Source organism: Coregonus lavaretus, assembly GCF_964263955.1.
Source record: "Coregonus lavaretus genome assembly, chromosome: 7".
Taxonomy (NCBI): Eukaryota; Metazoa; Chordata; class Actinopteri; order Salmoniformes; family Salmonidae; genus Coregonus; species Coregonus lavaretus.
The window spans coordinates 9717698-9744902 of NC_139994.1; the positions used below are offsets into that span (position 1 = coordinate 9717698).

Here is a 27205-nt window from a genome sequence, read left to right on the forward strand (position 1 = left end):
ACATACACGTTTGACCATGATTGATTTTAGTGCCTCAAAACACAAAAAATGGTCCACAAAGTGTTGTTTTTGTATTTTGTATTATTGTATCATTGTGGAGTGACACTTCAATACATTTTTCTAACCCTCTAACCCTCAACCCCCAATATTCCTGTTTTAAAAGCAGTCAATGTTTCATATTGTGATGGCTGGTTATGGTTTATTTGTATAATTATAATACATTGGGCAGCATGTCTGGCAGACCTATATACAGTATCACGTTTAGAATTAGCCGGCTTATCTGATAATTAAAATTGAGTGTGGCGTGGGGATGTGATCTGATTATGGAATTTTAAGAATATGGTTTCCTTCATACGAAAAAGTAAACCTCGCTGACCCTATCCTCTTCAATAAGGGAAAAGCCACAGCACACAAATGTGTATATATGTGTGTGTGCCGGCGTGTGCGTTCATGTGCCTCCATTAGTGTGTGTTCCGGCTGCTCCTGTGTGTGTAAGTATGTGAGGAAGATTAGCAGGTCCAACATCACATATAACTGGGGTACTTGTTCTACTCCGTTACAGCATGTTAATAGGATCGATCCCCAATCTTTGGAATGTTTGTCTTAGCTAGCCTCTGATCCCATACACACTCCCTTCTTAGACACACACACACACACACACACACACAGACACACACACACACACACACAGACACACACAGTTCTTGATCAGTGTTAATGTTCATATCAGTAGCAATAACACAGACAGGGAGGTCATTGTTTGCCGCAGAGTCAACAGATCTCCAAGAACAAGCAAATAAAGCAACTGGAGGTATTTGAAACGAGACGCACCCATTATAAACAGGATGTAATCCTTCGAAAACAGAACTGTAATAATGTAAAGAGTTTTATATATTCAGAATAATCTGCTGAATTCATCTGACCTGCTATGGCTAAATGTGATGCAAACATATTCTAAAAATGTATAAAAATGTACATCAACGTAATCCCTTGCCCTGTACCTTTGGTACTGTAGGTTGAGGAGTTCTATGTTCAAATCAAATCTCCAAATACAAGTTACCTGACTAATGGTATTATAAATGGTATGTTGGGACATGAAGGGAGTCGGCTAAACTCAGATTATCTCATCATAATTAAATGACCCGAAAAACATTAAATGTTAACAGATCTAGGATCAGCTTTTCCTACATCAATCTTAACCTTAACCATTAGTGGGGGAAATATGAAACTGACCCAGCACCTTACACCTGGAAATATTACCCAACACTGATGAGGTAAAAAGCCACAACATGAAAAAACAGACTTACCATCATGGGTTTGGTGCTGAAGCGTAGTTTTCTCTTCTGAGGGATATCCTCCTTCTCTTCCTCTGGTAGACCAGGGATCTCAGTAAGATCATTCCCAGGGTCATAGATGACATCATCGTCACCGTAAAGGTCATCCTCAGGGTCAGTACAGCTCTCCCCCCAGCCTTGGTAGCAAGCGTCCCCGTCCGCGTTAAAAATCACCCTCTCGTTCCCACTGTATTCCTCATTGGGCTCTTCTGCCTGGTCCTCTGGAGAGACCCTGGGGGAGGAGGAAGCCTTCTCCACCTCCACCTCCTCCCCACGGGCTTCTGCCTCGTCCTGGGCTGGGGTAGCTGGGGTATCATAGGTGTCCTCTGAAGTCTTATCCCCAACGGTGGCGTCATTTGTGGGCCGTGAGTCCGTGCAGACTCCCTCCGTCTCTCTGGAGGTCTCGGTTTCCTCCGTCTGTTTCTCCTCATACGATCCGTTCACTTCCCCTCCGTTGGTGGTGGCCCCTACAGGATGTCTCTCCCTGTCCCTCTGTCCTAACTCCCCTGTTGTCTCCTCTCTTTCCTGGGACTCCTTCTCTTGCAGGAAGGGTTTTAGCTCCACCGCCTCCGACAGCGGGCTAGGGCTGAGGAGGTCCTCTGAGGATGAGGACACGGGAAGTTTGCCCCCCACGCGGTTCCTGTACCCTCCACCACGCACCGGGGACTGGCGCGAGTCATCTTCGCTGAGGTCGCCGTGCCGGTGGAAGTTATCAGGGGAGTAGAGTGCCCGGCCTCCGTAGCCTCGCCGGAATGGACCCCCGCCCCCTCCTCCCCCTCCCTGGTGGTCGACATTTTCAAACACAGCGCTCAGCTGGCTCACGGTGGGCGACTGGGCTTCCGTTCTGGAACACAGCGAGTCCAGGGAGTCTGTGCTGCCCCTGTTGGAGCGCGACCCTCGCCAGTCGTCCAGGTGCTCATGGGAACCCCTCTTCTCCCGGCCGTAGGAGTAGACAGGCGACTGGGACGCGTCACGTGACTGCTGCTCAAACAGCTTCCTGGTCTCTACGACCTTTGACCCTGCGCTGGTCCGGTCCGCTGTAGGGTGCTGCGTCAGCTTGATGACTGAGCCGTCCGCCTTGTTGATGAAGTTGGAGGGCTTGGTCATCTTCTGAGGCAACGGGTCTTCCTGCCTGGTGGCAGTGCCGGCGCTCTCCGTGCCCTGCATCTGCATGAACATGTCCTTGATGCGGCTGACGTGGGCTCCATACTGTCGTCCCCGGCGCTGGGTGACCCGCTCGGTGTCCTTGAGCTGGGGCTCCTTGCTGTCCTGCCGGGGCGGCTGGTCGAAGGCCTTCTTTAGGGCCTGGAACTCTGTCCTGTAGGCGTTGCGGTGGGGGGAGGCGCTCCGGAGAGCGGTCCTCTCCCCCGAGGCCGCCGTCTTCAGCATGATGGAGTCAGAGGCGAGGAGGAGGAGGGGCTCTCAGCAGCATCGCTGGGCCTTCATCTCACATATACTACTGTAGCGTCCAGCGAGTGCCCTGCCTGTGTGATTATCACTGTGATTTGATTTCACACTTCATTAGAGGCCATGGACACCTGGGAGATAAAAGGAGATGCCTGTTAGATACAAGAGATACCAACCAACCTGTCATAATGATGTTTTACACTACAACATGAGGGGGAGATCAATTGCAATTCAGCATTAGAACATTTCATAAATGCCATTCCTAGCATGAATTAATCTTAACTTAAAGTGCAAGGTAATCATAGACGACGCTCTATCTGTTAAAAGCTCTTAGCACTAGAAATGCACTGAATATAAAATATATGTATTGAGATTCTCACGATTCTATATGTATTGCGATTCAATACTGTTATTTTATTGCGATTCCATGGTCCAAACATATTGCCCACCATATGTTTGCTGCAGAGGGAGAAGAGAGAGCCATGGGAAAATGAGTTTTGATCAGTCATGGAAATAAAAGTGCTGAAAACAAATTGGCTCCCTATTTAAAAAGAAGATGGAGAACAAGCTATGAAGGAAAAATACTGGAGTTTTGGTGAAGGTACAGCCATATTGCAATATTGTCAAAACGATACAATACGATATATCATCAAAAATAATATCCCGATATGCAACTGTATGTTTTTTATCTCCATCACTACTAAAACACATCCTGATGGTAATGTTTCCTCTGTTCAGAAAGCAGTGAGTTGACCCATTTATCTAATCAATACTCACTTCCTCATGTGTAAGCTAAAACAAGCCCTGATCAATATGGGTGATGGAAATCATGTGTGGGCCTTCTGGAGATAGAGACTCAACTAAACACGAAACATCTTGAACATTGTTGAATACATTTACATGAATAAATGTGAACTATAGCACCTTGCAACACAAATTCAATGTTTGTGTGATAGAGACATGTCTTCTCTCCATTATGGTCCTAATGTTAATCTTTTCAGTGTAGGATAGTAGCCTATCCTGAGCCTGAGGTCTGACCATGTAGTTTACTGCCTCACCACAGCCCCAGCCCGAGGCATTCTGCATGATCATCTCGATTAATACAAGGACCAAAGGACAGTTCAGCTCATAAAGCAGGCAGGCAGAAAAATGCAGGCTAGACGATTTTAGGCAAAGGGTGCAAGGGGGAGTTGTTTACACACCACACACATAACTGTGATATAATCCATTGATAAAAACGATCCAAATCACTGTGGATTCCATTTGTTTACATAATGTTGATATAATTTGAGTATGAACAACGCAATTTTCATTTCATTATAAAAATGCCCTTATTTCAAATGTGTTATTACTATTATGTTACTGTAATTTCATCATACCACCCTGTTTGTGAGATTCACATTTGCTAATAAAAAAATCCCACATGGGCTACGTAGGCTATCAGGTGGAGAACACTGAGACACACGAGAACAAAGACAAATGTTACAATATTACAAAGTGAAAAGATATCGGATACATTTTACAATGACTGAAAAGATATCGGATGCTGACAGCAGTTGCATAGCACCCAGTCGATTATCATCATCAGCTAGCTGGTCAACGAAAATGTCAAATTGCAACGTTCTGCAAATGCACCCGTTTGCTGCTATGATAAACAATATAAACGTGCTAGAATCATTTTCGGAAAGCAGTAGCCTATCTGCCCAGCCATTTATCAACGTCCGACATAAATGGTAAACTTCGAGACGAAGATAAAACTGGAACGTGTAACATTGTATCAGCTCGAGCTCTATCCTAAATCTAACAGATAGACGCGCATCACCCACACATACATGGTTGTCAGCTCCATATGAACTCTATATATTATAATACATTATTTAATTTCAGTAGCCCATGTAAAAGGAAAACGATAGGCCTACTGCATAGTGTTGTTTATCATGTATAGAAAAAGCAGAAGTTAACTGTTTACACTAGGCTACCCTCGATGTTTCACAATGCACAAAACAAAAGAGTGACTTACGTTCATTGCTTCATGTGATAACATAGTCCAGTAAAAATTCACATGAAATACTCTGCTATCGTTATAAATCCCCTCCAATACGACATTTCCATTCAAGCCCGTCGATAGTCCAGTACTGTGTCGCCCTATTGACACTTTGACATACAAGCCGTGGTCTACACACTGCTAGACAACGCCATTGCAGGCAATGGGTGATGCTGCCGTGTGCACAATGTGGGAGTCCACGCTATTAAATATTCGATCTCAATGAGGGGTGCGCAACTGGATGTTTTCTAAGGTGAAAACATCTTATATATCTTAATCAACGAGTAACGAAAACATATTTTACATTTAGGAAATATGATGTTTTGCAAATGGCATACACATGTGACAGGTGTTCAACCTCATCGCAGTAATGGTTTGGTCCAATAATCTGCACAGACTGGGTTCCAGTAAAGTGCAGTCTGGCAGAAATACCACCACAAATAACTTCACTGGCTTTATTAGGGGGCTTTCACTAGTTACCACAGCCGCAAAGTCAAAATTGGCTTTATCATAAAAAGGTTAGCAGTGTGGTTAAGGATAGGGTTAGGTTTAAATTACTTATCCTACCATTTACAGTACCTAAGGGGTTAAATGTACCACCACACATCATATGAATCTAAGAAAACAATGCAGTATTAGAATAAAAGTCTTGAGTCAAGGGAACTAGCCTACAGCATATGCAACTGACTGGGTCATGTGATTAAGAATCTAGGGATCTTTGTCTGAAAGGGCCTCATTATTCCTTTTTTAATGTGGAGATGCCGTTTTAATAATAACAACATCATGGACACTCCACTATCACAAAAAAAGTACTCACTAGCGGTATTATTATAGTAATATTCTGTATTTAGTACACTATTCACTTGACATGGTCATATTGGGGATGCAATGAAGCAAGGGGAGAGGATCAGGTTTGATGCAGTTCATTATGGGATAAATAGATTTCACATTGGCATGATGATTAGCTGGATCAAAGGCATGTCTGTTTAGAAAATGAGATCCAGTGCAGAGTGAAGGCATGTGCTAATGCAGCCGATTTCTAGAAGGCTTGTACTGACCAACATAGTTTCCCCCACTGAATACAGTGTTTAGTCCTCAACTGGCCAATGAATGGGAATCCCCATATAGACTACAGTATATAGGCTATATGATAAGATACATGACACTCACCATCTCCACCTACAATTACTAGCACCTCAAATCTGTTGCTAAGCGACCTAAAAAAGTAATCTTGGAAATTGAGAGAGAAAAACATCCTGGCACTGCAGAGAAGAGGAGATGCTATGCTATTCTTCACCGTGCATTGAATGCACCCAATAAAGAACATTATAGCAAATCTCTACACATATAATATACAGTGGGGAGAACAAGTATTTGATACACTGCCGATTTTGCAGGTTTTCCTACTTACAAAGCATGTAGAGGTCTGTCATTTTTATCATAGGTACACTTCAACTGTGAGAGACGGAATCTAAAACAAAAATCCAGAAAATCACATTCTATGATTTTTAAGTAATTCATTTGCATTTTATTGCATGACATAAGTATTTGATACATCAGAAAAGCAGAACTTAATATTTGGTACAGAAACCTTTGTTTGCAATTACAGAGATCATACGTTTCCTGTAGGTCTTGACCAGGTTTGCACACACTGCAGCAGGGATTTTGGCCCACTCCTCCATACAGACCTTCTCCAGATCCTTCAGGTTTCAGGGCTGTCGCTGGGCAATACGGACTTTCAGCTTCCTCCAAAGATTTTCTATTGGGTTCAGGTCTGGAGACTGGCTAGGCCACTCCAGGACCTTGAGATGCTTCTTACGGAGCCACTCCTTAGTTGCCCTGGCTGTGTGTTTCGGGTCGTTGTCATGCTGGAAGACCCAGCCACGACCCATCTTCAATGCTCTTACTGAGGGAAGGAGGTTGTTTGCCAAGATCTCGTGATACATGGCCCCATCCATCCTCCCCTCAATACGGTGCAGTCGTCCTGTCCCCTTTGCAGAAAAGCATCCCCAAATAATGATGTTTCCACCTCCATGCTTCACGGTTGGGATGGTGTTCTTGGGGTTGTACTCATCCTTCTTCTTCCTCCAAACACGGCGAGTGGAGTTTAGACCAAAAAGCTCTATTTTTGTCTCATCAGACCACATGACCTTCTCCCATTCCTCCTCTGGATCATCCAGATGGTCATTGGCAAACTTCAGACGGGCCTGGACATGCGCTGGCTTGAGCAGGGGGACCTTGCGTGCGCTGCAGGATTTTAATCCATGACGGCGTAGTGTGTTACTAATGGTTTTCTTTGAGACTGTGGTCTCAGCTCTCTTCAGGTCATTGACCAGGTCCTGCCGTGTAGTTCTGGGCTGATCCCTCACCTTCCTCATTGATGCCCCACGAGGTGAGATCTTGCATGGAGCCCCAGACCGAGTGTGATTGACCGTCATCTTGAACTTCTTCCATTTTCTAATAATTGCGCCAACAGTTGTTGCCTTCTCACCAAGCTGCTTGCCTATTGTCCTGTAGACCATCCCAGCCTTGTGCAGGTCTACAATTTTATCCCTGATGTCCTTACACAGCTCTCTGGTCTTGGCCATTGTGGAGAGGTTGGAGTCTGTTTGATTGAGTGTGAGGACAGGTGTCTTTTATACAGGTAACAAGTTCAAACAGGTGCAGTTAATACAGGTAATGAGTGGAGAACAGGAGGGCTTCTTAAAGAAAAACGAACAGGTCTGTGAGAGCCGGAATTCTTACTGGTTGGTAGGTGATCAAATACTTATGTCATGCAATAAAATGCAAATTAATTACTTAAAAATCAGGGCAACTAAGGAGTGGCTCCGTAAGAAGCATCTCAAGGTCCTGGAGTGGCCTAGCCAGTCTCCAGACCTGAACCCAATTGAAAATCTTTGGAGGGAGCTGAAAGTCTGTATTGCCCAGCGACAGCCCCGAAACCTGAAGGATCTGGAGAAGGTCTGTATGGAGGAGTGGGCAATAAAATGCAAATTAATTACTTAAAAATCATACAATGTGATTTTCTGGATTTTTGTTTTAGATTCCGTCTCTCACGGTTGAAGTGTACCTATGATAAAAATTACAGACCTCTACATGCTTTGTAAGTAGGAAAACCTGCAAAATCGGCAGTGTATCAAATACTTGTTCTCCCCACTGTACTACTGTATTGTTGACTGCTGAAAAATGTATCAAATGGCCACCCAGACTATTTACATTGACCTACTGTATCTGTGCCCAGCATAATAAACTCCAAGGGGGCAAGATGGAGACTTAAAGGCCCAATGCAGCGGTTTTTATATCAATATCAATTAATTTCTGGGTAACAATTAAGTACCTTACTGTAATAGATGTCCATTAAAATGGACAAAAATGGCTTTTTAGCAGTAAAAACAATTTTGAAGCAAGAATTTTGATAGGACTGTCTGGGAGTGGTCTGAGTGGGGAGGGGAAAAATGAAAACTTTCTGTTATTGGCAGAGAGGTTTGGAACCATGTTTGTTATTGGTCTATTAACTAATTTACCGCATGGTGATGTCACCATGGATAGCCGAAACTCCCGCCCATGCAAACCTGCTGATTAGAAGGTCCTGTGTAGATTGGATTTTCAACCAGCAACTATGAGAAAATAACACTGATCAAATATTTTCACACTTTTATAGTGTTAGTTTCATCGGCTGTTGCACAATATGATACAAAACACAGAAAAAACACTGGGCCTTTAAGAGTCCGACTGACCCTTTCTTCCTTCTTCAGGACCCTTCTCTGAGCTGAATAGCCCAAAGAGGAAAGGGGGCTGAGGGGCTGAGCATGGCCATCTGTCTGCTCTGGCTCACCACAGGGGGGAGAACAGATTTTAATAGACTTCTCAGACATCTCACCGCACTCTTTACAGCTGGGCTTACATTTTTTTACATTTTAGTCATTTAGCAGATGCTCTTATCCAGAGCCATTTACATTTACATGTTTTTATTTTTTATTTTTTCATACACACTGCAAGGAGGGGTGTTAGGGATGGAGGGGTTGTGTTTGTCACGCAAGGTCAATATCACATCTACATAATTTTGGAAGCAATGCATAGAGAGAGAGAGAGAGGGAGGGGGGGGGTGAGAGAAAGAGAGCGAGACAGACAGACATAAACACAGACAGACAGATCGTTTTTTAATTAATTCGATTATGTAAATTGAATAGCGATGGTTTTTAACTTAGATGAAATTGCATCACACCCGTTTTATGATAGGCGTTGCCCCATTGATTTGCGTAATTTGCTATACATTTTCATTTGACTGCGCATCTTATTTTCCAGCTTCTGCTCCAGATGTTCCAACCAATGAAAGCGCTCGGGAAGGAGGAGGCGGAGGCTGGAATTTCAGGGATGCTTGTTATGGCTGTCAAACCACTAGCGATGAGAAAAATATATATTTCCATGTAAAATTCACCCGACTCAAATGTAAAATGGACACAACGGTTGTTCTCATATGGCTTTCTATGGGTATGTATAGATTTATAATGGAAATATTGAGAACTAGACATGCTTTTTCATGTTATCAATGTTAGCTAGTAGCAAGCTAGCATGCTACAGCTATTTGGTTGGTGGTTTGGTCATTTCTTCCCACTGTCATGGAACAAATAGCTAACGTTAGCTTGCTATCCCGTTATTCGGGGAGAATGGTGCCTTGTCGTTTAAATCTACTTGTATTTATCTAGATAGCAAACGAGCTATTTAGGATATGGTATTGTTAGTTATTAGTAGCTACAATGTAACTATTTTACCATTTGAAGTGATTATAACGTTCTGTTGCAACAATGTTGCTATTCCTCCAATTATGTGTTGTTGATTAGCATGTTCCTCCAACATCCTGTTTCACGGACACAATGTATCACCTTATTTAGCCCAGGTGTTATACATGTAGAATAAACTACCAATACATTACACATAGTACGTCTGTGCTACAGTATGTCATAAGTCCTGCAATTCATGAGAAAATGTTCTCTTCATCTTGCATTTCTCATATCATTGGGATTTTTTTTTGGATGACATGTAGCATGGAGTGGAGTTTAGTCTGCTATATGTAGCCTAGGCTATAAAAGCCACATTGAATACTACAGTAATCACGTGTGAAAACATCTTTCCTCACCACATGAATATTATTTAATCCCAGCTACAACATTGGGAATTGATTAATTGTGCATTGTGTCTAGATGTGCTAGAAATGAGAGGGAGGCATTCAGTGTTTGAATTAAAATTATAATATTTGACTTTAAAGCGAATAGTAGTTGTTTTGCAAACATATTCTAATCAGTTTGAGAAAAGGTTGAAAATTTTACTTTTGTTTGTGTTTGTTAGTTTATTAAGTTTTCATTGTGCATGTCTCCGGTGTCACACATTTTTATGATGTGATTGGAAGAAATAGCCAACTACAGGATAATCTGGGCATGAAGCAGAGAATTGCCATACAATACTTTGAGTGGGCGTGTGCAGTGGTGCACTTTTTGTGACTCCTCACTGATCCCAGCCACTCATCATAACATGGAGATATGCTCAAGTAGTTCCTCATTAATGGACACATTTGTCTTGAATGTAACAGACTGTGGAGTAACCTCTTCTGCTTTGTTTGTAATCTTTGCTCTTCGGTTATTTTAGATTTTTTGAGTCACAGTCTAATCCTGACTAGCCATAATTGTATTATATTGAGATGCTGTAAATTCGAGTTTACTGTAAATTCGAGTTTACTGTAAATTAGCATTTGCTTGGTTACCTAACTACTGTAACTTTTGTATTGTTAAGAGACTTTCAGTTGATAGTAAAAATGTTGATGCTCACTGAGTTTTTACTGCAACTATATCGTCAACCTATAGAGCCCGCCTATCGAGAGACTATGAAAATAATTACATTTTGAAAATCCTACACAATAGCTTACTTCTTCTTTCTAACCTTCTCCAAAAGACCCCATGCCCTGGAGTGAGAAAATATACTCATTGTTACCTCAGTCCAGAATGGTTGTGCTCCAAGTTCAGTCTAGTTACAGTAGGGACGTCTGAGTTTGCTGTGGTCCTCCCGTGCTAGCGACCCCTGCCTATAGAGCCAGACACAGAGCACAGTTTCCCCTGCTAGCGACTACTGCCTATAGAGCCAGACACAGAGCACAGTTTCACTTCCAGGTAGGGTCACTCCAGTCTAGAGAGAGAGACCAAAGGCTAGATCAAGTCTAATAGCGCTCCCATAAATCTGTGTAGTTTTAATGAGAACTAAAAGCACATGCATTCCCCCTTACCGGAAATTACAGACTGATCCACCTCCACCACCTTACACAGCTGATTGAACAGAACAACAGGACAGAGGACATCCCCTTGCTGCCTAGCCAGCCTTTCAACAGACAAGCTCATTTTTTCTTTGTGTGGCCAATGACATTAATAAAGACTATTTCTTGGCTGAGGCTGCTGTGTGCCCAAGGTCGGGTTGGTCCATAAAGGCATAAAAGCGGGTTATCCATTCTGTTAGTGATCTGCAGCAAGGGAACATGCCAAGGTGTGTGTGTTTTGTGTGCGTGTACACTAGCCTATATGCATGCATGTGTGTGTGTGTTAGTATGTTTGTCTGTGTGTGTGTGTGTGTGTGTGTGTGCTTGTGTGTGATGGCTCCCGCGGGATTATCTCGTGGTTAGGGAGTTTAGCATTAACCATTAATGGGTGATGTATTAGAGGAGGCTGTTGGTTCATCATCTCCAGAAGGCCTTGCTGTGCCCACAGAGCCAGGTGTAAGCAGATCTGATGCTATTAGCACACCCTGTCACTAGCTTAGCCAATGATCTCTGCTTTCTTTGGCTGGAGTCTCTCGACTGCGTTCCAAATGGCACCCTATTCCCAATGCTACTGTACTACATTTCACCAGGGCCCATGTGGTTCTGGTCAAAAGTACACTCTTTGTCAGGGCGTCAGTGAAATGCGGTAGGCGAAGTCAAGCGCAGGACACAGAGCTGATCAGAAGACGTACTTTACTCGAAGGTAAAACAAATAACCACAACCTCCACACAGGGAGGGAACAAACCCGCACACTAACGACAGCCGAAACAATAACAAACACACACAGCACACAGTGTAAGACAGAGGGTTAAATAGGGAAGACATCACTACATAATGGGAAACAGGTGTAACCAATAAAGACAGAACAAGTCGATCATCGATACATGGATCGGTAGCAGCTAGTACTCCGGTGACGACGAACGCCGAAGCCTGCCCGAGCAAGGAGGAGGGTCAGCCTTGGCTGAATCCGTGACAGTACCCCCCCCCCCCCCCCCCCTTGACGCGCGGCTCCAGCCGTGCGCCGACCCCGGCCTCGGGGACGGCCAGGAGGACGCGGAGCAGAGCGGGTCGGATGACTCTGGTGGAAATCCCTCAACATGAAGGGATCTAGGATGTCCCTCCTAGGGACCCAGCACCGTTCCTCCGGACCGTACCCCTCCCACTCCACGAGATACTGCAGGCCCCCCACCCGACGCCTCGAATCCAAGATGGAACGGACCGAGTACGCCGGAGCCCCCTCGATGTCCAGTGGGGGCGGAGGAACCTCCCGTACTTCAGACTCCTGGAGTGGACCAGCTACTACCGGCCTGAGGAGAGACACATGGAACGAGGGGTTAATACGGTAATTCATAGGAAGTTGTAACCTATAACAAACCTTGTTCAATCTCCTTAGGACTTTAAATGGCCCCACAAACCGCCGACCCAGCTTCCAGCAGGGCAGGCGAAGGGGCAGGTTTCGGGTCGAGAGCCAGACCCGATCCCCCGGTGCATACACCGGGGCCTCACTGCGGTGGCGATCGGCGCTCGCCTTTTGTCGCCTGATAGCCCGCTGCAGGTGTACATGAGCAGCGTTCCAGGTCTCTTCCGAGCGCCGAAACCACTCATCTACCGCAGGAGCTTCGATCTGGCTCTGATGCCAAGGTGCCAGGACCGGCTGATAACCTAACACACACTGGAAAGGCGTAAGGTTAGTAGAGGAGTGGCAGAGTGAGTTTTGGGCTATCTCTGCCCAGGGGATATAACCCGACCACTCCCCCTGCTGGTCCTGGCAATAGGACCTCAGAAACCTACCCACATCCTGGTTAACTCTCTCAACCTGCCCATTACTCTCAGGGTGAAAACCTGAGGAAAGGCTAATCGAGACCCCCAGACGTTCCATGAACGCCCTACAGACTCTAGAGGTGAACTGGGGACCCCGATCCGACACAATATCCTCAGGTACCCCGTAGTGCCGGAAGACGTGTGTAAACAGGGCTTCAGCAGTTTGTAGGGCTGTAGGGAGACCTGGCATAGGAATGATACGGCAGGCCTTCGAAAACCGATCCACAATGACCAGGATCGTGGTGTTCCCCTGCGAGGGGGGAAGGTCCGTCACAAAGTCCACCGATAGGTGGGACCATGGCCGTTGTGGAATGGGTAGGGGTTGTAATTTCCTCCCACATCACCGGTGCCACCAGACACGACGCCGGGAGTATGGGAGCGGGCTCAATGGACCTCTCCTCTGTGTCATACAGTTGGGACAGGGCGTCTGCCTTAGCGTTCTAGGAACCTGGTCTGTAAGTGAGAGTAAACACAAATGGAGTGAAGAACATGGCCCACCTTGCCTGACGAGGGTTCAACCTCCTCGCCGCCCGGATGTACTCCAGGTTACGATGGTCAGTCAAAATGAGAAAAGGGTGTTTAGCCCCCTCAAGCCAATGCCTCCACACCTTCAGGGCTTGAACCACAGCTAACAGCTCCCGGTCCCCCACATCATAATTGCGCTCTGCCGGACTGAGCTTCTTAGAAAAGAAAGCACAGGGGCGGAGTTTTGGTTGCGTACCCGAGTGCTGAGACAGTACAGCACCGATCCCAGCCTCGGACGCATCCACCTCAACCTGGAATGCCAAGGAAGGATCCGGATGAGCCAGCACCGGAGCCGAAGTAAACAGATCCTTCAGATGCGTAGCAGTGCAGTCCTGTTCTTGTCGTGTGTCTGTAAATAGCCTGTAAATACCCTGTTTTTTTTGTATTTCTCGTACATATTTCCCTATCAGACTTTTCATCCTTCTACAAAATATACTTTCCTGCAACCCGCCTCACTCAATGTGGAACGGATTCTATTATTGACTTACCTTTTATCTAGAATCTCCAGTTGAAACTAGCTAGCCAGCTAACTAGCTACTTGCTATTAGCCACAGTTAGCGGTATTTCACCCAGAACATTGGATTTTTCTGCCGGAACAATTTAATCACTGGACATTAATCACCGGATCGCAACTAGCTAGCCGCAACCGAATGGATGTTGCTGTTTGGCTAATCACCACTGCCCCCGATGCAAGCACCAGTTAGCCTCGAGTTAGCTTAGAGCCAGGCCCATATCCCGGCTATCTACCTCTCGGTCTACCGGACGGGAGTAGCCAGCTAACTAGCTAGTTGCTATTAGCTACCGTTAGCGGTTTTTCACCATTGTCCGTGGCCTGCACCACCTACCAGCCAGCTCTAGCCTGGACTATTATTCGGCCAGTCTGCACTGTCTGCACAGCGCGTTATCGACCCAGAACATATCAGTTTTTCTGCCGGAATCACTGAATCACTGGACCTTTAACACCGGATTCATCGCTACCAGCTAGCTGCAACAAAATGGACGTTGTGGTTTGGCTAATCAGCCTGAGCTAGGCCCCTCTCCCGGCTATCTACCTCTCTGTCAACCGGACGGGACCACCTAGTGTTGACACGGAGCCCCGCCGATCCAACACGACTGGTCTGCAGACAAAATCGTCTGATGTGGTTACAACAGGCTTCCCGTTACGACGTCGACCACGAAGATTCCATCTGCTAGCCCCGGCCCGCTAGCACACGCTAGCCGTGACCTCTTGCTTGCTAGTGCTTTAGCAGCCCCCAAACTACCTCCGAACTATCCTATTGCTGTTCACCGGACCTTATGATAACTCAGCTATACAGCTGATGCCTGCTGGACTGTTCCTTTTTACGGTACCGCATCCTGTTTATGTTTAGCCTCAGCCCAAACTGTGTCGCCATTACCAGCTGTTGTCTTAGCTCTCTCAAATTACACCTGTGATTGCTTTATGCCTCTCTCCCATGTCAATATGGTTTGCTTATTGCTGTTTCGGTTATTTCTTATTGTACTATTTCAATGTAGATCCCCCAGCCCAGCTAAACCTGCCTTAGATAGCTCCTTTGTCCCACCCCCCATACACGCGGAGACCGACTCAATCGGTGCCTCCAGTGATGCTATCTCTTTCATTGTTACCCAACGCTTAGGTTTACCTCCACTTTACTCATATCCTTCCATATCCTTGTCTGTACATAATGCCCTGAATCTTTTCTACAACGCCCGGAAATCTGCCCCCTTTATTCTATGTACCCAACGCACTAGAAGACCAGTTCTTAAAGCCTTTAGCCGTATCCTTATTCTAGTCCTCCTCTGTTCCTCTGGTGATGTAGAGGCTAACCCAGGCCCTGCAGCCCTCAGTATCACTACTACTCCCCAGTTGCTATCATTTGTTGACTTCTGTAACCGTAAAAACCTTGGTTTCTTGCATGTTAATATCAGAAGTCTCCTTCCTAAGTTTGAGTTATTCACTGCGTTAGCACACTCCGCCAACCCTGATGTTCTAGCAGTCTCTGAATCCTGGCTTAGGAAGGCCACAAAAAAATCTGAAATTTCCATCCCCAACTATAACATTTTCTGTCTAGATAGAACTGCCAAAGGGGGTAGAGTTGCAATCTACTGTAGAGATAGCATGCAGAGCTCTATCATACTATCCAGGTCTGTGCCCAAACAGTTTGAGCTTCTACTTCTAAAAATCCACCCTTCCAGAAATAAGCTCTCACTGTTGCCGCTTGCTACAGACGCCCCTCAGCCCCCAGCTGTGCCCTGGACACCATATGTGAATTGATTGCCCCCCATTTATCCTCAGAGTTCATACTGCTTGGTGACCTAAACTGGGATATGCTTAACACCCCGGCCATCCTACAATCCAAACTAGATGCCCTCAATCTCACACAAATTATCAACGAACCTACCAGGTACAACCCTAAATCCGTAAACATGGGTACCCTCATAGATATCATCCTGACTAACTTACCCTCTAAATACACCTCCGCTGTCTTCAACCAGGATCTCAGCGATCACTGCCTTATTGCCTGCGTCCGTAACGGGTCCGCGGTCAAACGACCACCCCTCATCACTGTCAAACGCTCCCTAAAACACTTTAGCGAGCAGGCCTTCCTAATTGACCTGGCCCAGGTATCCTGGATGGATATAGATCTCATTCCGTCAGTAGAGGATGCCTGGTTGTTCTTTAAAAGTAATTTCCTCTCAATCTTAAATAAACATGCCCCATTCAAAAAATACAAAATTAAGAACAGATATAGCCCCTGGTTCTCCTCAGACTTGACTGCCCTTGACCAGCACAAAAACATCCTGTGGCGTACTGCATTAGCATCAAATAGCCCCCGCGATATGCAACTTTTCAGGGAAGTTAGGAACCAATATACACAAGCAGTCAGGAAAGCAAAGGCTAACTTTTTCAAACAGAAATTTGCATCCTGTAGCACTAACTCCAAAAAGTTTTGGGACACTGTAAAGTCCATGGAGAATAAGAGCACTTCCTCCCAGCTGCCCACTGCACTGAGGCTAGGAAACACTATCACCACCGATAAATCTACAATAATCGAGAATTTCAACAAGCATTTTGCTACGGCTGGCCATGCGTTCCACCTGGCTACCACTACCCCGGCCACCAGCTCTGCACCCTCCGCTGCAACTTGCCCATGCCCCCCCCGCTTCTCCCTCACACAAATTCAGACAGCTGATGTTCTGAAAGAGCTGCAAAATCTGGACCCCTACAAATCAGCTGGGCTAGACAATCTGGACCATTTCTTTCTAAAACTAGCCGCCGAAATTGTCGCAACCCCTATTACTAGCCTGTTCAACCTCTCTTTCGTAACATCTGAGATCCCCAGAGATTGGAAAGCTGCCGCGGTCATCCCCCTCTTCAAAGTGGGTGACACTCTAGATCCAAACTGTTACAGACCTATATCCATCCTGTCCTGCCTTTCGAAAGTATTTGAAAGCCAAGTTAACAAACAGATCACCGACCATTTCGAATCCCACCGCACCTTCTCCGCTATGCAATCCGGTTGCCGAGCTGGTCATGGGTGCACTTCAGCCACGCTCATGGTCCTAAACGATATTATAACCGCGATCGATAATAAACAGTACTGTGCAGCCGTCTTCATCGACCTGGCCAAGGCTTTCGACTCTGTCAACCACCGCATTCTTATTGGCAGACTAAATAACCTTGGTTTCTTAAATGACTGCCTCGCCTGGTTCACCAACTACTTCTCAGATAGAGTTCAATGTGTCAAATCGGAGGGCCTGTTGTCTGGACCTATGGCAGTCTCTATGGGGGTGCCACAGGGTTCAATTCTTGGGCCGACTCTTTTCTCCGTGTATATCAATGATGTCGCTCTTGCTGCTGGTGACTCTCAGATCCACCTCTACGCAGACGACACCATTTTGTATACATCTGGCCCTTCATTGGACACTGTGTTAACAAACCTCCAAACGAGCTTCAATGACATACAACACTCCTTCAGTAGCCTCCAACTGCTCTTAAACACTAGTAAAACTAAATGCATGCTCTTCAATCGAACGCTGCTGGCACCCGCCCACCCGACTAGAATCACTACTCTTGACGGGTCTGACCTAGAGTATGTGGACAACTACAAATACCTAGGTGTTTGGTTAGACTTTAAACTCTCCTTCCAGACTCACATTAAGAATCTCCAATCCAAAGTTAAATCTAGAATCGGCTTCCTATTTCGCAACAAAGCCTCCTTCACTCATGCTGCCAAACATGCCCTCGTAAAACGGACTATCCTACCGATCCTTGACTTCGGCGATGTCATTTATGTCACAGCCTGTCGTGGATGCGGTGGAGGAGTCAAGCGCAGGAAGCAGAGGTAGTCCAACAAGACTTTTAATAATGTCCCAAACAAGTGTACAAACCCCGACCTCGAAAACACAAGAGGTGAGGAACATTACGCACACGCGTAAAACACTTCAAAAGGGAAAAATGACACGGAAAGAAAAACACGTATCAAAACCACGTAACAACAAATAACCACACACAACTACCCTAGAAACAACATGGAACTTATAAGACACGTAATCAACTCTAAAACAACCACAGGTGTGACAGACAGACAAAAGCAATAGAACACAGAAACATAGAGCGGTGGCAGCTAGTACTCCGGGGACGGCGAACGCCGAAGCCTGCCCGAACCAGGAGGAGGAGCAGCCTCGGCCGAAACCGTGACAGTACCCCCCCCTTGACGCGCGGCTCCAGCCGCGCGCCGACCCCGGCCTCGGGGACGGCCAGGAGGACGCGGACCCGGGCGCGTGGGATGCCCATGGTGAAACTCAGTCAGGAGGGATAGATCAAGTATGTCCCTCCTGGGCACCCAGCACCGTTCCTCCGGACCGTACCCCTCCCACTCCACGAGATACTGGAGACCACTCCTCCGGCGTCTCGAGTCCAAGATGGTCCGGACTCTGTACGCCGGGACCCCCTCGATGTCCAAAGGGGGCGGAGGGGTCTCTCCTATCTCCTCCTCTTGGAGTGGGCCAGCTACCACCGGCCTGAGAAGAGACACATGGAACGAGGGGTTAATATTTTTATACTCTATAGGCAGTTGTAATCTGTAACACACCTCGTTCAATCTTCTCAGGACTTTGAAGGGCCCCACAAACCGCCGACCCAGCTTCCGGCAGGGCAGACGGAGGGGCAGGTTTAAAGTCGAGAGCCAGACTCGATCTCCCGGTGCGTACACCGGTGCCTCACTGCGGTGACGGTCGGCGCTCGCCTTTTGGTGACGGATGGCACGCTGCAGATGGACATGGGCAGCGTCCCACGTCTCTTCCGAGCGCCGAATCCACTCGTCCACCGCAGGGGCCTCGATCTGGCTCTCGTGCCACGGAGCCAGGACCGGCTGATAACCTAAAACACACTGGAAAGGTGTTAAGTTGGTGGAGGAGTGGCGGAGAGAGTTCTGGGCCATCTCGGCCCAGGGGATGAACCTCGACCACTCCTCCGGCCGGTCCCGGCAATAGGACCTCAAAAACCTACCCACATCCTGGTTAACTCGTTCCACCTGCCCATTACTCTCTGGGTGATACCCCGAGGTAAGGCTTACCGAGACCCCCAACCGTTCCATGAACGCTCCCCAAACTCTGGAAGTGAACTGGGGACCTCGGTCAGACACAATATCCTCGGGGACCCCATAGTGCCGGAACACATGGGTAAAGAGAGCCTCAGCGGTTTGTAGGGCAGTAGGGAGACCCGGCATGGGAAGGAGACGACAGGCTTTAGAAAACCGATCCACAACGACCAATATGGTGGTATTCCCCTGGGAGGGAGGTAGGTCAGTTACGAAATCTACCGAGAGGTGGGACCATGGTCGTTGTGGAACGGGCAGGGGATGTAGCTTACCCCTGGGCAAATGTCTAGGCGCCTTATACTGGGCACACACAGAGCAGGAGGAGACATAAACCCTCACATCCCTAGCTAACGTTGGCCACCAGTATTTCATGCTAAGACAGTGCACGGTCCGGCCAATACCTGGATGTCCAGAGGAGGGTGATGTATGAGCCCAATAGATAAGACGATCGCGGACCTCGAGCGGAACGTACGTCCGCCCCACAGGACACTCGGGGGGAGTAGGGTCGGTACGCAGTGCCCGCTCGATTTCCGTATCGACCTCCCATACTACCGGAGCCACCAAACAAGATTCCGGCAATATGGAAGTAGGCTCGTTGGACCTCTCCTCCGTGTCATACCGCCGGGACAGTGCGTCTGCCTTAACATTCTGGGACCCTGGGATGTATGTGATTTTAAAGACGAACCGGGTTAGGAACATATTCCACCTAGCCTGACGAGGGTTCAATCTCCTAGCTGCCCGGATGTACTCCAGGTTACGGTGATCAGTCAGAATGAGAAAAGGGTGTTGAGCCCCCTCAAGCCAATGCCTCCACACCTTTAGGGCTTGGACTACGGCTAACAACTCCCTGTCCCCGACATCATAGTTACACTCCGCCGAGCTGAGCTTCTTCGAGTAGAAAGCACAGGGGCGGAGTTTAGGTGGCGCGCCGGACCGCTGTGAGAGGACTGCCCCAATACCGGTCTCGGACGCGTCTACCTCAACCTGGAATGGTAAAGAGGGATCCGGATGCGCCAGCACCGGAGCCGAGGTGAACAGGTTCTTAAGCTTGATAAATGCCCTGTCCGCCTCAGCCGACCAACGCAAGCGAACCGGACCCCCCTTTAGCAAGGACGTAATGGGAGCTGCAACCTGTCCAAAACCCCGAATAAACCTCCGGTAGTAATTAGCAAAACCCAAGAACTGCTGCACCTCTTTTACAGTGGTTGGAGTTTGCCAATTACGCACGGCCGATACCCGGTCTACCTCTATCTCCACACCAGCTGAAGACAACCGATAACCCAAAAAGGAGACGGACTCCTGGAAGAACAGGCATTTCTCTGCCTTGACATACAAGTCATGCTCCAACAGTCGTCTCAATACTCGGCGCACCTGGGCTACATGCTCGGCTCGGGTAGAAGAGTACACCAGGATGTCGTCGATGTAAACTACTACACCCTGCCCATGCATGTCCCGGAAAATCTCGTCAACAAAGGATTGGAAGACTGACGGAGCATTCATTAACCCGTATGGCATGACGAGATACTCGTAATGACCCGAGGTTGTGCTAAATGCTGTCTTCCATTCATCCCCCCCCCTAATGCGTACCAGATTGTACGCGCTCCTGAGATCCAACTTTGTGAAGAATCGCGCTCCGCGTAATGATTCCGTCATCGTCGCAATCAGTGGCAGTGGGTAGCTGTATTTAACTGTAATCTGATTGAGACTACGATAATCAATACACGGGCGCAATCCCCCGTCCTTCTTCTTCACAAAGAAGAAACTCGAGGAGACTGGGGAAGTAGAGGGCCGTATGTATCCCTGTGCCAAGGACTCGGCTATGTATGTCTCCATAGCCGCTGTCTCCTCTTGAGACAGGGGATACACATGACTCCGAGGAAGAGCCGCTCCTGTTTGGAGATTTATCGCACAGTCCCCCTGTCTATGAGGAGGTAGCCGTGCTGCCCTCGATTTACTAAACACGAGTGCTAAATCCTCATACTCAGGGGGAATGCGCAGTGCGGGCACTTGGTTCGGACTCTCTACCGAGGTCGCCCCTACGGAAACACCTAGACATCTCCCTACACACTGAGCAGACCACTCCATAAGAGCCCTCTGTTGCCACGCTATAGTAGGATCATGGGTGCTTAACCAGGGAAGTCCCAACACCACGGGATACGCAGGAGAGTCAATCAGATAAAACTGAATACTCTCCTCATGACCCCCCTGCGTCGTCATAGTCAGTGGTGCTGTGACCTCCCTGATCAGACCCGACCCCAACGGCCGGCTGTCTAGTGCGTGGACAGGAAATGGATTGTCTACCGGCCGAAGGGGAATCCTTAACCTATTACAAAATGCCCGATCAATAAAGTTCCCGGCTGCGCCTGAATCTACTAGCGCCTTATGCTGGGAATGAGGTGCCACCTGTGGAAACCTCACAGGAATACTCATGTGACCAACAGAGAGCTCTGGGTGAGTGGGGCGTCTACTCACCTGAAATGACTCCCCAGTGCGTTGCCTGTTGTCACCTCCCCTAGGAGACCCTCCCCAGCACCTGGCCGCAGTGTGTCCTCCACGACCGCAGGTGGTGCAGTGGATGGCCCCCCTCGGGTTCCCCCTCCTCCTCTCTCTAGCGCCAGCACCCCCTAGCTCCATGGGAATCGGCTCGGGGGTGCTGGAGGGTGGACTGGACGACCCCCACTCGGGACGTCCGCGGGTAGCCAGCAGGGTATCCAGACGGATGGAAACGTCCACCAACTGGTCAAACGTTAGGTTGGTGTCCCTGCAGGCCAGCTCCCTACGAACGTCCTCGTGTAGACTACACCGGTACTGGTCGATGAGGGCCCTCTCATTCCACCCCGCATCCGCTGCTAGTGTCCGGAACTCCAGTGAGAACTCCTGTGCGCTCCTCTTCCCCTGTCGGAGGTGGAATAGACGCTCTCCCGCCGCTCTCCCCTCAGGAGGATGATCGAAAACAGTCCGGAAGCGGCGAGAGAACTCCGCGTAGGTGATGGTAGCGGCGTCTATTCCCCTCCATTCAGCGTTGGCCCATTCTAACGCTTTGCCGGAGAGACAGGAGATGAGGGCGGAGACGCTCTCGTATCCCGAGGGCGCCGGGTGTATAGTGGCAAGGTACAGTTCTACCTGCAGGAGAAATCCCTGACACCCGGCTGCAGAACCGTCATATGCCCTCGGGAGTGAGAGCCGAATGCCACTGGGTTCCGGTACTGAGAGAGGAGGACTGGCCGTTGGTGATGTGATGTTGTAAAAGTCCTCAGTGTTCACCAAACGGCGCAGGGTGTTGGACACCTTGTCCATAGTGGTCCCGATTTGCTGGATCATGGCGTCCTGGAAGTTGAGCCGTTCCAGCAGTGATTCGGGAGACGCCGCTGATCCTGCTGACTCCATGATGGTGTGTGGTTCTGTCACAGCCTGTCGTGGATGCGGTGGAGGAGTCAAGCGCAGGAAGCAGAGGTAGTCCAACAAGACTTTTAATAATGTCCCAAACAAGTGTACAAACCCCGACCTCGAAAACACAAGAGGTGAGGAACATTACGCACACGCGTAAAACACTTCAAAAGGGAAAAATGACACGGAAAGAAAAACACGTATCAAAACCACGTAACAACAAATAACCACACACAACTACCCTAGAAACAACATGGAACTTATAAGACACGTAATCAACTCTAAAACAACCACAGGTGTGACAGACAGACAAAAGCAATAGAACACAGAAACATAGAGCGGTGGCAGCTAGTACTCCGGGGACGGCGAACGCCGAAGCCTGCCCGAACCAGGAGGAGGAGCAGCCTCGGCCGAAACCGTGACAATTTACAAAATAGCCTCCAACACTCTACTCAGCAAATTGGATGTAGTCTATCACAGTGCCATCCATTTTGTCTCCAAAGCCCCATACACTACCCACCACTGTGACCTGTACGCTCTTGTTGGCTGGTCCTCACTACATGTTCGTCGTCAAACCCACTGGCTCCAAGCCATCTATAAATCACTGCTAGGCAAATCCCCGCCTTATCTTAGCTCATTGGTCACCATAGCAACACCCACCCGTAGTCTGCGCTCCAGCAGGTATATCTCACTGGTCATCCCCAAAGCCAACACCTCCTTTGGCTGCCATTCCTTCCAGTTCTCTGCTGCCAATGACTGGAACGAATTGCAAAAATCTCTGAAGCTGGAGACTCTTATCTCCCTCACTAACTTTAAGCATCAGTTGTCAGAGCACCTTACCGATCACTGCACCTGTACACAGCCCATCTGAAATTAGCCCACCCAACTACCTCATCCCTATATTGTTATTTATTTTGCTCATTTGCACCCCAGTATCTCTATTTGCACATAATCTCTTGCACATCTATCATTCCAGTGTTAATACTAATTGTAATTATTTTGCACTATAGCCTATTTATTGCCTTACCTCCATAACTTGCTACATTTGCACACACTGTATATATATTTTCTGTTGTATTTTTTGACTTTATGTTTTGTTTTACCCCATATGTAACTCTGTGTTGTTGTTTTTATCGCACTTCTTTGCTTTATATATGTTCTCAACTGGCTTACCTGGTTAAATAAAGGTGAAATAAAATAAAAATAAAAATAAATGCCTAAAAGCCCTGTCCGCCTCAGCTGACCACTGCAGACGCACCGGCCCTCCCTTTAGCAAGGAGGTAATGGGAGCCGCTACCTGCCCAAAGCCCCGGATAAACCTCCGGTAGTAATTGGCAAACCCCATCTCATCAACAAACGATTGGAAGACTGAAGGAGCATTCATCAGACCGTATGGCATGACGAGGTACTCATAGTGCCCCGAGGTGGTACTAAATGCTGTCTTCCACTCATCTCCCTCCCGGATACGCACCAGGTTGTACGCGCTCCTGAGATCCAATTTAGTGAAGAAGTGCGCCCCGTGCAATGACTCCGTCATACTAGCAATCAGAGGTAATGGATAGCTATATTTTATTGTGATCTGATTTAGGCCACGGTAGTCAATGCACGGGCGTAAACCACCATCCTTCTTCACAAAAAGGAAGTGGACGGCCGAATGTATCCCTGTCTCAGAGATTCGGTGACATATGTTTCCATAGCCGCCGTCTCCTTCTGTGACAGAGGATACACGTGACTCCGGGGAAGCGCAGCGCCTACCTGGAGCTTTATCGCACAATCCCCTTGTCGATGGGGTGGTAATTGAGTCGCCTTCTTTTTACTGAAGGCGAGATCCAAATCGGCATATTCAGGCGGAATGTGCATGGTGGGAACCTGGTTCGGACTTTCCACTGTAGTTGCCCCTACGGAAACACCTACACACCTCCCCAAGCACTGATTAGACCATCCCTTGAGAGCCCTCTGTTGCCATGAAATAGTGGGGTCATGAGAGGTTAACCAGGGAAGCCCCAACACCACGGGAAACGCAGGAGAATCAATCAGATATAGACTAATTATTTCCTCATGCCCCTCCTGCGTCTTCATCCTGAGGGGCGCTGTGACTTCCCTAATCAGACCTGACCCTAAAGGCCCCTAAAAAAAATAGGGTAGGGCACTTCGACTGGCACAATAGGAATCCCTAACTTACGGGTAAACTGACGATCAATGAAGTTCCCAGCTGCGCCTGAATCTACTAGCGCTTTATGCTGGGAATGAGAAGAAAACTCGGGAAACACAACATTCATACACATATGCACAACAGGGAGCTCTGGGTGAGTTGGGTGCCTACTCACCTGAAACGGTTCATCAGTGCGCTGCCTACTGCCTTGACTCCTTGGAGGCCCAGCACCGACCAGCAGTGTGTCCTCTACGGCCACAGTTGGTGCAGGGGACGGCCCCTCTACTGGTCTCCCTCATAGCAGCACCTCCAAGCTCCAAAGGGGTAGGGTCGGAGGTGCTGGGGGATGGAATGGACGGCCCCTGATCCGGACTTCCGCGGGTAGCCAACAGGTTATCCAGTCGAATCGACATGTCCACCAGTTGGCCCAGGTTTAGGTTGGTGTCCCTGCAGGCCAATTCCCGACGAACGTCCTCCCTCAAACTACAGCGGTAGTGGTCGATGAGGGCCCTCTCATTCCATCCTGCGCTGGCAGCCAGAGTCCGAAAGTCCAGTGCGAATTCCTGCGCGCTCCTCTTCCCCTGTCTGAGGTGGAATTGACGCTCACCCGCCGCTCTCCCCTCTGGTGGATGATCGAATACCGCCCTAAAGCGGCGGGTGAACTCTGCATAGCTGACAGTTGCAGCGTCTATTCCCCCCCACTCGGCGTTGGCCCACTCCAGCGCTTTACCGGACAGACAGGAGATGAGGGCGGACACGCTCTCGTATCCCGAGGGAGCCGGGTGGATGGTTGCCAGGTAGAGCTCTACCTGGAGCAGAAAACCCTGACACCCGGCAGCTGTACCGTCATAAGCCCTCGGGAGCGAGAGCCGAATCCCACTGGACCCAGGAGGTGAAGCGATGGATATCGGTGTAGGTGGTGGTGTAATCGGAGGAGGTATAGGAAGACCTCCTCTCTCCCATCTTGTTCACCACTCGTTCCATGGCGTTGCCGAGAGCCTGGATCATGGCCGCTTGTTGTTGTACGCGTTCCTCCATCGATCCGGCTGGCATACTCCATGTAGATCGTGTGTGTTTCTGTCAGGGCTTCAGTGAATTGCGGTAGGCGAAGTCAAGTGCAGGACACAGAGCTGATCAGAAGACATACTTTACTCGAAGGTAAAACAAATAACCACAACCTCCACACAGGGAGGGAACAAACCCGCACACTAACGACAGCCGAAACAATAACAAACACACACAGCACACAGTGTAAGACAGAGGGTTAAATAGGGAAGACATCACTACATCATGGGAAACAGGTGTAACCAATAAAGACAGAACAAGTCGAACATCGATACATGGATCGGTAGCAGCTAGTACTCCGGTGACAACGAACGGAGGGACAGCCTCAGCTGAATCCGTGACACTCTTAGAAAAAAGGGTTCCTAAAGGGTTCTTTGGCTGTCCCCATAGGAGAACCCTTTTGGGTTCCAGGTCTACATGGAACCAAAAGGGTTCTCCTATGGGGACAGCAAAGAACCCTTTTAGGATCTAGATAGCACTTTTTTTCTAAGAGTGTAGTGCATTATGTAGGGAATAGGGTGTCATTTAGGATGCGCCCTCTTGGAGCCTCTAAGAAATAGACTGACGGCATCCTGGGGAAGGCCATCTGGGCTGACACATAGAAATTGAATTTGGAATGTTGACTTGAATGGGGATTTCCATTCTAGTAAGTCTCATTCTATGGGCTGACACATCTGTGGGCAATGTGTGTTAATTAAACTGCATCAAGTGTCTCTGAAAGGAGGGGTCGATGCTTGACCTTGGCTGTGGCTGTGACCACCATGGGATTTGTAGTGTGACGCCTAATAGAATAATATGCTTAAGTGTGATTTAAGAGAGGGTCACTGAAAGACCTGGACTGCTTCCAAAATGGCACCCTATATAGTGAACTACTGTTGACCAGGGCCCATAGGGACAGTGCACTATGTAAGGACTAGGGTGCCATTTGGGATGCAACATTTGGTTTATGGTGTGCTGATATTGGAACATTCAGCTAGCTACAGGAGTAGCCTAGATCATAGCTCGATGTGCAGTAGTGGTTGCCGGGCAGGGTTGCCGGGCATGTTCTATTTCAATGGCTGATTATTTCACATCTATACAACCGTTTAGATCACTGACCTCCTTTTTCTGTGAACAGGTCCCCGGGGACAAAGGACATCTGGGACACTTTAATGTTTTGTGTTTCGCTTCAGATGGGGATCATATATCTGTTTGGTTAAAGGTAGGCCTACACCTGAGGGCATTTTAAAATCTGTTTGTCAAAGTCCACTGAGACATTTGTTCACTGTCTGATTTTGATTGGGCTTCAGACAACTGTGTGTACTGGATAGGACGTAGGCTAGCGTCTGTGTGTCGTGTTACCTTAATCTGACTGTGCTGTCTGTAATGTCTTCTGTACCAGAGTGGTTGAACCCTTTATGTGGACTCTTGGTGTGTTTATCATAACTACATTTAACTGAAGATTATGGTCCGGTTTCCCGGACGCAGATTAAGCCTAGTCCTGGACTAAAAAGCATGTTCATTCTCCATTGAAGGTGATTTTTAGTCCAGTTAGGAGTAGGCCTAATCTGTGTCCCAGTATATCA

The 27205-nt window shown here is 48.0% G+C and overlaps 2 protein-coding genes across 3 annotated transcripts in view; one reads left to right on the plus strand and one right to left on the minus strand.

Annotated features, from left to right (window-relative positions):
- LOC311132764 (neurabin-1-like) overlaps positions 1-2723 on the minus strand; it is a gene marked incomplete at its 5' end in the record, with an annotated part of 114751 nt that extends 112028 nt beyond the window's left edge. The window contains one exon of the mRNA XM_084166060.1: positions 1308-2723. Within this exon, the coding sequence (XP_084022186.1) occupies positions 1308-2723 (1416 nt within the window). The remainder of the gene's footprint in view (positions 1-1307) is intronic.
- A 6411-nt stretch (positions 2724-9134) lies between these two features.
- LOC311133011 (epsilon-sarcoglycan-like) overlaps positions 9135-27205 on the plus strand; it is a 40288-nt gene continuing 22217 nt past the window's right edge. The window contains exon 1 of one of the 2 annotated variants that reach the window (XM_084166431.1): positions 9135-9276. In XM_084166431.1, coding sequence (XP_084022557.1) covers positions 9240-9276 — 37 coding nt within the window. In that variant the 5' untranslated portion in view covers positions 9135-9239. The remainder of the gene's footprint in view (positions 9277-27205) is intronic. The other variant, XM_084166430.1, reaches the window with a different exon arrangement.